This window comes from Plectropomus leopardus, chromosome 11 (genome assembly GCF_008729295.1).
Source record: "Plectropomus leopardus isolate mb chromosome 11, YSFRI_Pleo_2.0, whole genome shotgun sequence".
NCBI lineage: Eukaryota > Metazoa > Chordata > Actinopteri > Perciformes > Serranidae > Plectropomus > Plectropomus leopardus.
Genome location: NC_056473.1, coordinates 28,762,054 through 28,779,744, shown reverse-complemented (window position 1 = coordinate 28,779,744; position 17,691 = coordinate 28,762,054). Strand labels below are relative to the sequence as shown.

The 17,691-nt window shown below is 38.5% G+C and overlaps 1 protein-coding gene across 3 annotated transcripts in view; it reads right to left on the bottom strand.

Moving 5' to 3' along the window:
* Positions 1-3,983: 3,983 nt before the first annotated feature.
* ppp6r3 (protein phosphatase 6, regulatory subunit 3) overlaps positions 3,984-17,691 on the bottom strand; it is a 29,668-nt gene continuing 15,960 nt past the window's right edge. For all 3 annotated transcript variants that reach the window (XM_042496813.1, XM_042496814.1, XM_042496815.1), the window contains exons 17-25: positions 15,059-15,113; positions 14,379-14,509; positions 12,941-13,056; positions 12,512-12,728; positions 12,284-12,381; positions 10,862-11,057; positions 7,103-7,210; positions 6,786-6,857; positions 3,984-5,506 (exon numbers count right to left, since the gene is read on the bottom strand). In XM_042496813.1, coding sequence (XP_042352747.1) covers positions 5,455-5,506; positions 6,786-6,857; positions 7,103-7,210; positions 10,862-11,057; positions 12,284-12,381; positions 12,512-12,728; positions 12,941-13,056; positions 14,379-14,509; positions 15,059-15,113 — 1,045 coding nt within the window. In that variant the 3' untranslated portion in view covers positions 3,984-5,454. The remainder of the gene's footprint in view (positions 5,507-6,785; positions 6,858-7,102; positions 7,211-10,861; positions 11,058-12,283; positions 12,382-12,511; positions 12,729-12,940; positions 13,057-14,378; positions 14,510-15,058; positions 15,114-17,691) is intronic.

The window sequence follows — 17,691 nt, the reverse complement described above, 5'->3', positions numbered from 1 at the left end:
AGACCAGCTAGCATCAGGCTAACTGTTAGCTGTCAACACAACTTGTTCTGACGTCATCAGAAACTGTTGCGTCCCCGAGCTCTGTCTGTCAGGCAGCAGCGCTTCCGGTTGTTACTATCAGCTCTAACCATAGACGGCATATAAATATATCTATTTTTATATAATTAGATATGTATTTATATACAGTCTACAGATTTAATGTGTGATGGAGGAAATATTCAGATATCTATCTATCTATCTATCTATCTATCTAAATCTAAATCAATCAATAAATAAATCTTCAAAGCTAAAATACTCCAAACTTTAATTAAAAAAAAGTAAATTTTCATTTTGCCACAGTACCCAATTCAGAAAGATCTAAAAAAAAATAATTAATGAATAAAAAAAGCAAATAAATGAACAAATAGTTGTCTGTTAATTTTGAGTCAGTCATTTGATCAATCAACCAATCGCTTTACCCAAGTTTAATGTACAAAACAAAACATATTTTACACACTCTTGCCAAACAAACATTTGATATATTTATATATTATTTCATATATATAGTAACTGGTACCTTAAGCTGTCATATTAATATGGTGAAGTAAAAAGTGCATTTCCCTCTGAAATGTAGTGAAGTTTAAGTATAACGTGGCGTGACAAAAATAGACTTAGGCAAAGTACAAATATCTGAAATTTGTATTTAAGTAGCCTACATCACTTGAGTAAATGTAATTAGTTACATTCCACCACTGGCTTTAACCAGAGTAACTCTTAAAAAGTGGTCATGATGAGTAAGTATTGGGCCGCTGCCTGGAAGGCTAAACCCCGGGAAAAATAAACATACTATTCCTACTCCAATTGCGTTTGAGGTGCTCGGACAAACTACAGGAAGATGATAACTGACAAATTCAGTATCAGTGTGTAACTTTTGCAGTGAAAAAATGTTTTTTTTTTAATGAACTTTGCCTTGATAGTAATACACGTTTTGTCTAATATTTTCTCTAATATTTACTAGGATGATGATAACAATTAATCGTTGATCGATTGTTCGATTGTTAAGAATCAGTCGATAGGCTGTGCAATGCTGTTAAAGTATATGCAATATGTTCCAGAAAATAAGCAAAAACAAAGTAAAAACAAAAACAATAAAATTATACAAGATAACAGCAGAAAATTACATGTATATTTTTTCTATCACAATATCAAATATATAATTATTAATTAATTATTATTATATTAATAACTGTAAATTAAGAATAACATTTAATCACTGAACGATTAATCGTTTGCTATGAATTTAATCAAACATGTCAAAATTGAATTGCTCAGTTGATGCAATGCTGTCAAAGTATAGAAAATATGTTACTGTGAGCTTTTGGGGGAAATGCATTTTTTGTTGTTTAAAATAAAGTTTTCGTCTCTTTTTTTTTCAACTAACCATTAATAGATCATTTACATCAATAATCAGTTAAGGGTAGTGCTTACAATTTGTAACCCTAAATATTTACATAGATTTAATGTGTAAGTTTTGGCTGAACTTCCTGCAGCAATATTCACCTTGCAAAATGTGGCCCTTAACAGGGTGGCCTATAGAAATGTCCTAAAATGCTATAAATGTCCTAAAATCTGAGAAATGTCCTTAAATCCTAGAAACGTCCCAAATTTCAAAAAATATCCTAAAACTAGAGAAACACACTAAAATCCTAGCAATGTCCTAAAATTCTACTGAAATTTTGCAAAAGTAGTCCCTGTTGTACACTTTTCATAATGTTTGTTAAAAAAAAGACGCACATTACTGACCTTTTCCAGGTTTTTTTGCAGGAACTTGCGGCGGTGCAGACATCGTTGCTCTTGAACTACGACCACCATCAAAATCCAAAAACTCCACCAAAGCCCAGTTTTTCTCAAGCTCACGTTTAAGTGTCCATCAGTGTTAACGCTGTGCCCAGAAAAGCCTCAGAGGAGACTTTAACAGTCTGATTATTCTCATGCTGTGTTTCACACTAAATGTACATTCAGATTTCAGTGAAGCTTTTTTAAGACCAACTTCCCTGATGTTTACTATCTGGAAATGAGCTTTCATAGTTTTATTAGTACTCAAAAAACCCCATCTCTTACAAAACTTCTGGTGGTTTTGAGTAACTGGTCTGATAAAACCTAAATCATGACGGACACGCCCAAGAAACCATCTGCAAAGACCACTTAGCATCAGAAATTAAGATGAAATTTAATTAATGATCTGACAAAAAAAGTGGGTTGTATCTGTAAAAAGCTCCTTCCCAGTGCTGGTACAGAAAACTTTGAGTTACATTTCCTTTTGGAACAAAGTCCCAACCAGTGAATCATTTGTTGCCAGAAAAAAAGAAAAAAAAAGATGACCACCGAACCGTAGCTAAAAGGCCATTTTTACAGAGGCAACTACAATAGAAATCTAATCACAACCAGGTTTCAAGTGTGTTTGAAAGGTTGGAAAATTTGAAGCGAAATTTCAGTCGATGCATCACCTCATGACAGCTGTTTTAAAGTGGAGGCGGTGATTCAAAGAACAAAATGATGAAACAAGGATGAATTCAGACTGACAAAGGCACTGAAAACACCTGAAACTCATAAATGCGCCACTGAAACCGGACTTCCACGATCGAATGACGCAGCAAAACAGGGGTCAGAGGTCAGGCTTAGTTGCCTAATATCAGACCGTTAACTCGGTGGTCTGACCCAGCAGCACTTTTACAACTTACTCTATTCTGCAACAATTATCAAGTAAACATCAGATTTTCACCATTAATCTTACAAACGAATCTTCCACAAATGTCTGCGTTGATTTGATTGGCCGACACTGTGCTGTCAGACATCAGGCGACGTCTCTGCCCGCAGTTTTTGCTGTCAGCACCCAGATTTGACACCACCTTGTCTTTTTTTCCAAAGTGTTGCTGTCAGTCTGAGAATACACACCTGTAGCTGGAATTTGGTTCAGCAGATGTTATCACAACTGTCCAAATTTACAATTTTAACTCTTAAAATATATTAAAAAAAAGGCAACTTGTGTTTGCACGCCTTCACGGTGAATGGAGAATAAAAAAAAGGTTCTTCATGAAGTGAAGTCAGTGGGGTCTAACTTCAGCAACAGCAAAACTATATTAACTGTTTGAAACCTGAGAAAATTGGCTCAAGGTTCAAAGGTTTAAATACTTGAGTTTAAATATGTGAAAGATGTCTGAACGCGGCACACGAAACATGTCAATCTACGTTTCAGAGGGTTAAAACATGTTTACAAACGCTCACACGACTCGTGCAGTGTATCTCAAGTCTCATTTATCCAGCCACATGCTCAAACACATGCACTTTTACGAAAACCCTTCTTATTGGAAATATATCACCAGAACCTCCAGCATCATCCAGGACCCTCAACGCCCCTCACACAAACTGTTTTCCCTCTTGCCATCGAAAAAAGGGAACCGGAGCATCTCTGCCAAATCCCGCAAAAGCTGAACAGCTTCTTTTCACAGGCAGTCAGGATTATTATTTCAGTTTATATATAAATTGTGCTCTCTACTGTCAATGAAACATTGCATAAAATGGACCCGTGTAGTACAGAGCACTTAAAATGTGTTAAATACTGACATGTCTGTGCTGAAATGTATGCTGCTTTTGTACCGTTTATTATTCCTAACTTAAATTTTACATCTAGTTTTAGTTCGGTTGTTTTAAACATGAGGTTTCTACATATACACGGGTATTTTAACACTTATATTTTGTTCTTTTTTGTTGCACTGCTGTAGGCTGAAAGAATGGCATTTTGTCTTTTTTTTTAATGTATGCAGATAAATAAGAAAAATGACAAACTGAAACTTGAATCTTTATCAGACATGCATGTTTTAAAGAACGAGCATCTGGGAAAATGAGACTTGGATTACACTGCAGAGAGTGTGAACTCTCTTTGTCTATACGAAATACTGTAATATAGTTTTGTTGTGTGTGTGGTCCCCTTTTGCTTAAAATCATGGATTCTCTTTTCAATGTGTAGGCATGCAAAAACCCCAAGGTTTTCTTCATGAATTCAAGGTAACACAAGGTGAGTATCTGATATACAAATGGTCCTTTTGCAGGTAAAGCATTTCTTTAGGTACAAACTCTTAAAAAGTAAATGAATCCCAGCCAGCTACGTGAGGCTGAGCACTGACAAATCTTTCAGAAGTTTTCAACAGTGAAAAACAGCACATCTGCACATTCAAAAAATCATGTTTTTTTCACAGATTTAATTGTGCGAATGTGCTTTTTTCACTTTTGATAACGACTCAGATGCAGCGCATCAGTCTAAGTCCAAATTCCCGGGTGAGTGGTGTTTTTTCCAATTATTTCATGTTCCTGTGTGCAGTCTGTCTCTCCCCTACAAAGCTCTGCATAATGCTGACGCTACCTAAAAGCACAGGTCTGCACACTGCACAGACGCATCTTCAATCTGCAACTTGCTAAATGTGAGCATGATCTAAAGAGCGCTGAGAACCACCGGTCTGGAAAGCACTTCAGAAAAAAAAATAAAAGAAGAGTTTTGGGTCAAGAGAGGACTGTGGTTCTACAGAAGTTTAGTTGGACTAAAAACACAAGCTCAAAATGCATTTACAGCTCCCAGTTTAGGCTGTGGTGACGACATACTGCATCTCTCCTGTTGAGCCTTCTTGCTGCGAGGTAGGAACCCAGTTAGCATGAATGCAGCCTGCTAAAAGGGGAGAAGGGGGTGTTGGTATGGCTCTTTAGTAACAAAACATAACCATCATCTCACTTCCATAATAAATAAAAAAAATATACCAAAAAAGCTTGTCAAATCTTACTCAATGCAGAAGAATACAAGAGAAAAAAAACATTTACAAATACCTGCAGCAAAATAAAACTTTAAGTGTGTTGTTTTTTAAAATGTGTTTCAATTCGTAGGAGCAGCTCTGCTCAGAGACACAGACCAATGGTGGGTGAGAATTTTAAATAGAGCAACTGCTGTATTAAGTATGCAGGATAACACATCCAGCCAGCTCTTAACAGCGAGTCACCGATCAGCTATTATTGTTTCTGTTCTGTGGTAATTCATCTTATGTTTCTGTATACATTTTTCTTTTTATAAAATATTTTATTCATACAATCATTTCTTTAACTATAGCAACATTACTATTTAATTTTGAGTGGCAAGATATCAGTCGCACATCACCTCATAAGAACAATAGTATATAAACAAATGCAGAAAAAAATTATTCTGTATCCATTTGAGTATGTCTCTCATTTTGCTTGTCAGTTCATCCTGTGTCTGTACACCTGTCTGTCTGTCTGTCTGTCTGTCTGTCTGTGATGAGCCAATGGGAGTATTGCTGGTCCTGGTGGGGGCGTGTGATTGGTACAGCTCTGAGCAGTAGCCTCTGCTCGCTGGTCAGGAGGAGGGCTCTGCGTGGCAGAACAGGCTGGACATCGGCTGGCGTTAGGAGACCCTCATGCTGGCCCGTTGACGGCTGGCTCTGAGGACACGGCACTCTGGTCCAGTCTGAGAGGAAATGCAAAGACAGACATGTGGGTCCATTTAAAGACGGAAGTAACTAGATATACCGCCACACTGTTGTATACCTCTGTGCACCAGTCAAGTTGCACTTACAGTTTACATCCACGTCTTTGAAAAAGACGCTTCAAGTCAACTTTATAAAGCCCAATATTACAAAACATGGTTTGCCTCAGAGGGCAAACTGTGCAAGACATTGCAAGAAATGAGAAAAGTCAAGAAAATGACCTAAAACTTAAGTTTAATTAGAATATTATTTTTGAAAAACTATAAAATGAAATATATTCTGTGATCTTCTTCACACACAGATCTGTAAAATCAGGTGGTCCTTGTGCGCTGAACAGAGTGATTTAATTCACTGATGGGCTCCAAATTACCGCTGTCGATTCAAAATGCATAATCAACTGCAAAAAAAGAGCTAACAAGAGTTGAGGAAGGCCAACGGTGCACGATAGTAGGGCTGTCTCGAAAATCATTTTCTGGGCTACGGAGAGCATGCACGTCACAGTTTTTTTGGGAATTCTCTGGTCTCACTTTAATATCCGACGTGTTTTGCAGGTCTGTGAATGCAGCGCAGCAGGCGGACTCCTTTTTATCTTCTTCGCAGCCGAACGTCACTCGTGGGGTGGATAATTGATCGGTTGATACGTTCATAGCTGATCAAATCGATGGATGAGAGAAGATATTTGCAGATTTTTGGAAGTAAAAGAGAGTTTAAAGCCCTGTAGAATGAACGGTTTAGTTTCACTTTTAATGCGCCTGACGTTCTGCTGCGCATCTCTGCCTCTACTGCGCTATAAAAAACCCAACAGTGTTTTAATACCGCTCCTAATTAACAGTCCAGCTCCACTGAGACTCTGGCGGGACAGATTAGACTGTGGCAGCCCACCATAGTCTTGGTTATTCGTGGGAAACATTGCATCACTGCTCTAACCGCATCACTCAGTGTTACTCGCTCACTTCTCCAATACGAAGAATCCTCCATGTAAACGACAGTGCTCCAGCTGCAGGTGCGCAGGGCTTTTAAAGTCATGATAAAGGACACTGATTGGTTGAATTTGTGTTATGCCGATGTCATGCATATGATTAATTAAGGGATTTTATACAACCCCTTTGCTCCTTACACCTTGCTTTGTGCCCAAATTATGCGCTGTTCAACTGGCAAAAGCAGTTGGACGTGCACTAAATGCACTTGTGCAACACATTTTAGACCATGAGCTAAAATCGTTAAATAGGGGCTCATATGCATCAGGACAGTCAGACTTACTTGGCCTCCTCTACGGCTGACATCTCCTCCAGAGGACCATTGGGAAGCTCCACGGTGGGCCGACACTTCTCACTGCTCACAGAGACACAGGAGAGGAGAGAAAACAGTTAACCAAAGAGGGAGCCCCGAACCGCAATAACATCACAGAAAATATCGCTTAACCTGGTATGGAAACGCGCCTAATAACTGAACATTTCTGAATGAGTTGTGCTGTATTTTTTCAGTGTGTGTGTGTGTGTGTGTGTGTGTGTGTGTGTGTGTGTGTGTGTGTGTGTGTGTGTGTGTGTGTGTGTGTGTGTGTGTGTGTGTTGTCTGACCCTGCTTTGGGACAGCAGGCTGCGGCTGAGCTGTTGACGCCTGTTCTCTCCAAATCCACACACTCCGCTACTGAGTATTTCTCTGAAGAAGCACTCTTCTCTTCATCACTGGAACACACAGGTATACACACACAAACACACAAATGTACATCAATACCATGTGAGGTGATTCAAACCAACCACCTTCCCCACAGAGACACACAGAGCACGGTGAGATGTGAACAGTGATGCATGCTGAAGTGACGGACGGAGCACACGGTAAAACAAAGGATGAAGGTGCTGAGATGGGGAACTGTGAGCAGTATGTAGGAAAAGCATCAAAATGTACAGCAAATGGAGAAAGTCAACTGTTTTGATATTTTGGCTACGATACTCTGTTTATTTGGAGTTACAGAGCCAGCGAATAGTAGGCGGGCCTACCAACTGATTTTGGACACTGATTAGACCAAAATTGCCAGCCGTCAGTCTTGCTTTGTCTCAGAGAACCACCAATAATCTTGATGAGGCCTCAATCAAAGCAAAACACCCACAAACATCCACATATAATGTCAGATCGGAGTCGCTACGTGACGATTAGTCAGCACTCTGTAATTTCACCGAACGAGCCGTCATGCTAGAAGAATATGAGCCTGATTAACTATCTCTAGTCGTTACGTTTGCGAAGCATTTTCATTTTTTATCATTACCATTCACACCACTTTCTTCATGCTCGATTTAACCCTTGGAAACCTGGATCTGCAGTTTTCTTGTGCTGCGTTCAGACGCCTTTCACAAGCTATTTGACTATTTGAAACGTAGACAAACTAGTTGGATCTCTTTTGAAAACATATGGAAAAAAGGCATCGATGAACTTGGCAAGAAATCTTCCATAAATTGCAAGAAATTAGAAAAGGGTGACAAGAAAATTACCTCAAGTTTTATAAAAAAAAAAAAAAAAATAAAATTAAAAAACAATATTTAGAAAAATTGTATTTTTAAAATTATATTACAGAAAAAACATAATAAAATAGTTTAATTTCCAGTATTTTTTAGGTGATTTTCTTTTCTTTTTTTTAAAGATCATTTTGGGGGCATTTTTCCTTTATTTGATAGGACAGAAAGCGTGAGAAAGAGGGGATGACATGCAGCAAAGGGCCGCGGATGGAATCGAACCCACAGCTGCTGTGGCAAGGACACAGCCTTTGAACATGGGACGCCCGTTCTACCAGGTGAGCTATTGGGCTTCATTGGTTGTTTTTTTGTGGGTTTTTTTTTTAATATTATTATTATTTTTTTTCACCCCAGGTAATTTTCTTGTAATTTTTGGGGGAATTTCTTGGGCCATATCTTGTTAGGTTGCTTGTTGCCTTCTCCCAATGTTTTTAGAATAAATCAAACAAATTTGCTCAAGTTTCAAGGGTTTAAGTAGTTTTGAGTACTAACAAAAAACTTATACATCTTTAATTCTTCTTAGTTTACAAAGAAACACAACCACACATAATGAAACTTTATGAAACTAGAAGAAAATGATTACAGTGCAACATTTAATAGCTGATATAAAAACCTTTTGGTTCCTGCATTATTTGGCTTTTACTCCTAAAATAAAAGACGAGGAGTCAGAAGTAAATTGTAACACCTCGGCCCCGGGATTGTCTATTTAGCGTCCACAGAAACAGATCAGCATCGGCTCATGTGTCAGCCAATAACTGATAAATAATAACTGATAAAAGCCAAAAAAATATGTTTATATGGTCATTATCAAAGTCTTTATCACAATTTGTGCACCAGACAGAACTGACTTATTTGTAGAAACAAATACAACCAAAATTAAATAAATGTACATCAGGTTATTGACATGGTACATTTTTGACTAAAAAAAAAATTAGTTTTTTTTTTTTTTTTTTTACAATTACAGTTATTTCACAGCATTTTTTTTTTAAAACAACACAGAGCCTTACCGTTTTTGATTTGATACGAGTAGGAAAAGTAAAAATGCATCCATCTTTCTTATTTTAAGATTTTTGTTACTATAATTATAAGTACTGTCTCATTCAAGTGGACGTACATAAGAGACCAAAGTTTGTGTATTTACTGTTCCCGTGGCTGTGAAGAACTGTTGTTATAAATGCCAGAGGAAAGCAGAAAAATGTTTGTCATTATTCATATTAACTACTATGCAGATGTGAGGTCAAAACCTATTTGACAATTATCACTAAAATTCATTTTGAGGTCACAAATGTGTTTAGTGAGAGCCTGAAGAACTTTTGTTTTTCTTAAACTGGTGTTTGAGACACTCCTGATTTCATTAAGCAGTTTGTTTTATTTCCAGGTTCACACCCATGTGTCACAGTATCGACACTGTTTGCACGTTGCAAATAATTAAGCAGTTACACATTCAAATTTAGCATTTGCATTTTAACAGCTCACAATCATAAGATTGAGAGATAGTGGCTGAGAGCCAAAGTCAATTAGGAGGCAGACCAAAATAAATTAAATATATAAACAGAAATATTTATAAAGCTGTTTGTTACCAATAACAATCCAGTTTTGAAGAAGTTGAAGCAACTTCAGGAAACTGTTGAAACGGTTGTTTCATCTGTCATTTCACTGAATAATTTGTTCCTAAATTGGCCTGGTCAGATTATAGCCATTTGCGATTGAAATCAACTAAAAACTGCACTTGGACAACACTTTCGGTAGAAACACATGCAGAATGGAGATAATGAAATAAACAAACAAGGAGCTGAAACCAAAGAAGAAGATCAAAATTGGGAAAGAAAAGTTGGTGGTTGACGTGACAACAAGACTACATCACGGCTGCAGGCTGATCTCTGATTGGCTGTACATACCGATAAGATTTCAAAACTCTGAAGAAGACCACACCCACAACGCACAGCAAGAGAGAGAGGAGGGGAAGCTCAGGTTGTAAGTGTCGCTCAGTTCATCAGACAGTTGTTATTTACTCAGACAGACAGACAATATAATGCAGCATCAACAAGGGGACAGAAGGACAGAGGACAACCAACTTTTGAACCTGTGGATTTAAGAAAGGCATGTTTTTCACTATGGAGGCATTGTTGAAAGTCAAGGGTCAAACGTGACCGAAAGGTGGCCGTATAAAGTTTGTAGCTCAGTAATTTGTGAAGACTGGGGGCCACAGTCAGCTGAATTTATGTCAGTTATTTCAGTCGTCTCATTTTCACAGTGAAAAAAGTATTAGAAGGTTCACTGAAACTTTTCAAACCACTGCTGCAAATAACCCTCTTTTCTAGCATCTGTATTTAGCCATACACAAACATTTAGAGTTTTGTACTGTGCAGAGGATGTTTCATACTCATAATATCATTTTTAAAGTCTAAATATATAATTAGAGTAGAGTACTACCATAAAGGTTTGCGTTTGTTCTTTTTGTGCCATTGCGTTATGTGAGATATAACCACCACATATAATTAGACAAAGGGCGTGTTTACAGACCCTAATATTTCACTAATAATCAGAATAAAAATGATTCATGTAACCACCTCAAATCGGAGGAGACTGGCCCGTTCACAGGGAATTTTCTATCAGGTCCAGAGTGTTGGCGATACGGCTATGAAACAAGACAAGACTAGTCTAGAGTCCTGGAAAACTTTTTGATCAGCCATTCTGGTAAAGATGCCATAATGTAAGAGAGTAGGACGCCAGGACCGCAACTTTAGCTCTGAAACCACCTGACACGACATTCAGTCATTAAGCACAGAGAGCTACGTCATGATTTTTGTGTGGATGTGTTTGTCGAACCTCTTGAAGACGGCGGTCTCGGTCTTGGCGTCAACAGTGAGGCTAACTGTTTCTTTCATGGATCCATTGATAACCGTCTCCGTGATGCTGCGCTGCTCACAAGAAGCTGTTTCCTCCTCCGCTTTAGATCTCCCACAATCCTTTGGTGAGGTGGAGGAGGGAGAAGCCACATTGGTGCCCAACCAGCCATCACAATCTGGGAGGGGGGTCAATTAAAAAACAACAACAAAAAAATGGGTTGTCAGATACGTTCTTGGTCATTTAAGTTGTATCAACACAAAAACAGCTCACAGCCACCGTGTCAGGAGGTATGATCAGTCCTCGCTCACGTGAGTTTGAGTTACATACAGGGTTTCCACACATTTCAATGGACTAAATTCAAATAACTTTTCAAGGACACATTGCAATGTTTTAACTTGCCCCGACATTTTTCAAACTTAATTTCAGCTGGCTGGCATACGTGAAGGGAGAGACGGGATGCACGGAGAAAATAGTGAAATGTAAGTGACGGTAAACATAATACATGATACATAATACGCATTGACGCACATCAGAGGTTTAATACATCGACAGCTTCAGAAAATACATTTTCCATTATGCTACATTACATGGAAGATTATCCACAGAAGATTACTGTAACTATTTCATAACACAAAACAAAATTCCATGACTTTCCCAAAACTTTCAATGATTTTTAATCCTTTGAACACAGCACAAGAAAATCAATGTTAATCCAGGTTTCAGACACCTTACATGGGTGTTTTGATGGCTGCGCAAACTGGTTTGATCGCTTTTAAGTCATGGAAAAAGCAATGAGCAACTTGTTAAGAAATAAATTATATTGCCGAAAGATAATTGTAAAAACAATTAATCACACATCAAATTCCATGACTTTTCCAAAACTTTTAATATTTTTGTTCTGATTCTATGACTTTTCCAGGCATGTAAAATGTAACTGTGAAATTTCATGACTTTTCTAGGTTTTTCATGACCATGAGAACCCTAAAAAGTATTGAGAGCTGAATGCACGGAGACTTTTAAAAAATGCCATTATCTCTCTCTATTCTCCTGCACAGACAGAGGTGAGTGGAGTCCCACATCTCCCACAATCCCTCTGTGAGGTGGAGGACATGCTTATTTTAGGGAGAGAAGGGGGATCATCAGGGGTTGGCTGCAGTTAGCAAGACGTCACCACTACCTGCTTAGAGGCAGTTGGACACACTTTTGTACCTATTCTGGAGTAGGTCTATCTCTAGTGCGTTTGGCGTGTCTGAATTGATAATGGAAATGAAAATTGGTGCAGCAAAGTTTGACTCAGCGCAGCCACAAGTGATAATGGAAAAAAGGGTCCCGGTGAGAAGATCACATGGATGTACAGAAGTTTCGATCTCTGTCAATATGAACACGCATGTGCACACTCACCTTCAGGCTGCATGGGTGCATTGACCCCCAGAGGGTCCATTGTCTCTATGCTGGTTTCCATAGCAACAGGAGAGTTGCACCTCAGAGGATCTTTGGGGCTGAAAGAGACCAAATTCTATTTATGAAGGACTCTTTCAGATTCACAGACGATGGCAGCCCAAAGCACAAAACGTTCTTCTGTAGCCGCAGCACCGACAGACAGTGAACCACAGTGTTAGGATGTCGTACCTGACGGGGGTGAAGTTGGAGAAATCAGCCCACCCTGTTTCAGAGTTGGAGGTGGCAGGAGGAGTGGAGCTCCATGCTGCCTCGGGGAGATCTTCTGTGGAAGAGGGGGAGGTGGACAAAGAAGAGGAGGCAGCAGGGGTGTTGGGGTTGGAGGCTGGAGCTGTGGACGTACCTGTGTCCATGGGGATGTCATCAAAGTTGGCCGTCCACACAGGCCCTGAAAATGATAATAATAACAAGTACGAGAAATTAGTCAAAAAAACAACAACAAAAAAAATGCAAAAATCTGAACTGAAAATAAACCTCATCATGAGCAATCCTAACTGGGCTAAAATCTTAAACCATGTCAGGGCTGAAGTTTTCTTACTTGGGTTCATTTGTTTTGTTCTGTCCTTACGGTTCATATGTAGTAGTCTTGGGTAAACCAACCTGTGTCAACCTCCATTCTGTCATCGGTGCTGGGGTTTGAAGCTTCAAAGGGGTCTCTCTTCACGTCCTCCTCCTCTGAGTCTGTGCTCTCCTCGCTGTCCGTGCTACCTGAACTCCTGAGAGAGACACGCAGATCAAGAGTTATTATCAATCTGCATCCAAGTTCATCCTCTTTTATACTGGGGAGCGAAATAAATGCAGAACCACGGAGACATCTGGATTTGGGCTGCAACAACGAATTGATCCAATCGATTATTAAATGTGTTGGCAACGAATAAAATTATCGATTTGTTGTGTCGCGTGATTATTACGTCACTCGGTGTGTCCCGGGACTGTTTACGTCACATGCAGACGGTAGAAGCTGGTGTTTTGAAGAGGCATCACAGAGGCAGAAAAAACGTTTTGTACCAAAACTTCAAAAGTTTGGGAGCACTTGACGTTATGCAAAACAAGGAAGTGTGTTAGCTGCAAAACATGCAAAAGTGACATGGCACGCGAGCACCACGGTTATGATGCAGCATCTAAAACGAAAGCGAAAGTGAGAAGAGCTGAACGGCAGGTAAGTCTCAACCAAAATCAATGTAAGTTCAGTTTTAAAGTTAGGGAACGAAACGGTGTGTTGCAAAAGCTGTCAACATTTAGTTTTTGGATTGTTTCATATTTGATTGTGTGGTTATTTATAATTTTATGTTATTTTGACAGCTCATTGAACCACCTGTTAATGCACTTTTTGCACAGTTCTCAATGATAATCTGTTTCTGAACAAAGTAATGGGAGAAAAAAAATGCTTGTATTTATTTATTTTTTTTCTAAAATCCGGTTAATCAAATAATCTAAAAAAAAAAATTTACCGATTAATCAATCATCAAAATAATTGTTAGCTGCAGCCCTAATCTGGATTAAGGTAATACCTGGTACAGACTACACGATATCAGCCCGATTGTAGAGAAAGACGGCATTCTGACGATGTCAACTTGGGTCGTAAACAACAGTGCGTATTGTAAGCAACAACAGATCGTTTTATCCTTTTGGTGAACAAAACATACCGGAAATTACAAAGCTGACTGAATTTATTATAAAACATTTGCAGGAACCTGTGGAGTATTCAGTGACTTGCACTGTTTACTACAACGACAGCTCGGCTGGGACATAAACACCCACAGTGACTGAAATAATGATAATGAAAGTAGGACAATAATTATCCGAGGTCATCACGCACATTGTGAAAGACAAGTAGCGATGGTTGTTCATAGACGTGTAGTGTAGTAGATTTTAAAGTCAAAATTTTGACTCCAAATCACCTGATCTGACTTAGGGACCGTCAGAATGGACAAACATGCCGTGTACTCTGAAACCCGGCGTAAGAGTAAGTGTTGGGGCGGGCGAATGCATTTTGTTAAGTACAGAAAGAGAAACGTCTGTGCGTGTTTTGGCTGACCTGGGGCGTCTCTGAGCCTCTGGTGCAAAAGTGACATCTTTTTCATCCCAGATATCCTCCTCGTCTGAACCAGCATCTTCAAACTGCTGGATTTTCTCCTTACAGCGTGCCTCAAACAAAGCTATATTTGCCTGAGGAAACACACACACATGGGCCGCATATTTAGAAAACACTGTTCATATCTACAGCACATGCACATACAAACTAAGGCTGGATCCTGCAGAACAAAAGCCACTCAGCCAAGAAGCAGACATTAAGATGTAACCCTCCAGTATCTTAGCACAACAGCTTTAACAGCAGGCTTCAAACAGAGCCATCTCACTGGCAATAACTTACAGCATATCCATGTATGCTTATGTTTAACATTAGTGCCCCTGTTGCAATCAGCGGTCAAGTGTTTGATAAAATCAGGCTGTGGTCTCATTTTGTGCTTTGCTGAAAGCTTTTGGTTCAAATGCAGGTTATAGCAAGGTTTATAGCATACACGTGCCACAAATTTGTAAATCTAAAGAGATTTTCATATTATCTCACTTTGTTGCATCTGCTGCTAAACAAATATTAACAGTGAAATCAGGAAATACAAGACAAGCCATGTTGATGAAATAACACATTTCCATTTGCTCCATGCTAATTTTACTTTAACTATGTATGATTTCAAGATTAATAATCAAAGTACTTACACTTTCATTTGTATTCAGTGAAAAATTGATGTCTGATATTCTATCAAAGGGAATACTGCAATGTTAAAGAGAACAGAGTTTAGTTTAGTTAGGGTCGTTAGGCATCCATACATATGGCAACAAACAGGCAGACAGGCTCTGACACACAGCTCTAACACTTCATGTTCATAATGCAGGATAACTACAACTCATGGACAGTGATGAAGAAACATGGTTTGTGATAGCTGCATTTGTTTTACACATGCATGGTTGGTGTTGTAAACTGGTTTAAGGAAAGCAAGAATCATACCCCTCCTCCTTTTTTATTTACAAGGAAGCCAAAAAGCAAATTATCTTTCTGTACCTAACATTTAAAATACTAAATCAATCATTTAAGGGAAAAGTGCAACATTCGGGGGAATTGTCTGCCTTCTTACCTAAAGTCAGATCAGCTCGAGGTTTAGCCTAGCTCATCACAAAGACTAGAAGCGGGGGAAACTGCAATCTGTCAAAGGTGAAAAACACACCTTTCAACAACTCCTGTCACACACACTGAAGCTGTGTGCAGCGACTAGCGACTGTTTTCAATATCGATGAATCTGCTGATGACTTTCTCAATTACTCGTTCATGTGGATAAAAAAATAGACTTCTATGTCCCCAAAAGGGAAAATCTGATTTCACAGAGTGTGCGTTACGCGTGCCGACAAAACACAGATACATGTACATTCAGTATTCAACATGAATACATGTGGACAAAATACATTGTGTGTTAGCGAACTATGTAATTTAGCACTACTATGGTAGAAGGAAGGGTTAATAACTTTCCCAGTCAGAGAAATAAAAAGTGTTTATCCCAGTCATTTTTCTGAGACAACACAAGGTTTTTAGAACTTTGTACCGTGCCTTACTGTTATTCTGTTCGTTGTGTTAATGCTAAACACAAGCGTTTATGTATACATGAAATCTTGTATAACGTGTTGGAATAAGGACTGCTTCCTACACTTATATTATTACAATAACCTGTTGAGAAGCCTGAAACTCTTTGACTATCAGAGCTGTCAGCAGCCACGCAGCAGTGACGCACCATGATGCGTTAGGATTTTTTTTAAAATTGAATTATAAATGAGACGCACACTTTTAATTTAATATAATTTTGACTGTAAGGAAATGCAGTGCTTGTTCACACTTTGTGAACAAAGGCATTTAAACGTAAATCTTCTACATAAATCTTCAAACACTGTAGGTTAAAGATCAGTTGGAACTATTTGTTGATGAAAAAGGTGTGAGGGCGTGTTTTTTAACATTTGACTGTATTTGCTAGCAGTTTCCCAGGGTTTTCAGTTTTTTGTGATGAACTTGGCTAAAAACATTTAAGTGCTGGGGAGCCTTTAATTATATTAATATTGAACTTTACATTCGACTCTGGTAAAATGTTTTTTTTTCTTTTTAATCCAAACTGTCACACTGTTGCTCTGAGTAAGCACAGTCGGATGTTCAGGGAGGCGGTCTAGATAGCTACAGTAGCTTCAAGTTTTACAGTCAAAAACATGAATGAATGAATGAATAAATAAATAAAAAGAATAACAATCACTGATCAAGACCAAATGAGAGTAGAAGTAAACTTTAAGTCCTATCCACACATTTTCCCAACAATCTCCCTTCCCATCAGCAGCCTACAAACCCCACACACAGAGATTTCTCTATTTAACCACTCTGTCGCTATTCCCGTCTACTCAAAGTTTAGAGAACAGAAAAAAAATAGCGCTGATTTACTACAGTTAGTGCATCCCAAATTACTCTCAACTTTATCACGTGTATTCATGATAACTGGAACTTATCTGACCTGTGTACAATGTATTTTTAAAGCACAGCAGATGATGCCTTGTGTAAATTTGTTCAGGCCTTCAGGCCAGGTCAAGTCCTCTCCTTTAAGTCAGATATGTTCCAGCATCGTGACTGCACAGACGGGAAGACCACCAGACAGACTTACAACGGAGCATTACAGAGTACACCAATACAACAGTTCTGCAAATGACACACCTCAACCTCACAATGGTTAAATCAGAGATTTAAGCTAATTTTGTCATTGATTTTGTTACACCAACATGTTTGCTTTTTCCACTATTAACATTAAATAGTAACATGAATAACACAGAAAGAGAATTCAAGATGGATAGAAATTTTGTTTTGTGTTTAATCTGTCATTTTAGCCTTGCAGGGCAACAATATTGTCTTGTTGAGGCTGGGTACCATTAATGCTCAGTTTATGTATAAATTGCTGCTGACACAATTAGGGCAGATTGCTTCTTTCTTCACTCAGAGGAGAGAAACGCTCTTGTGTGTTCTGTAGTACATTAGCTGTGTTTGTTTTTGGATCTTTACTGGTAACCTTTATTGTTGCCAGTTATTACTAGTCATTACTATTGAGTAATATTTTATTATGATAGGAACTACCAACTTCCCATCTTAACAAAAACACACATGCACCTTCATCTTTGAGAGATCAGCTGTATGAGTGAAAAACTCTCATTTAAACAGATTAAAGATACAATAATGAATATTAGGGCTTGAGCAATGGATGCTAAACTATTGGTATTGGTGTACTTTTTTTTTTTTTTTGGTTATAAAGGACACATTTCATTTTGCAGAGTCT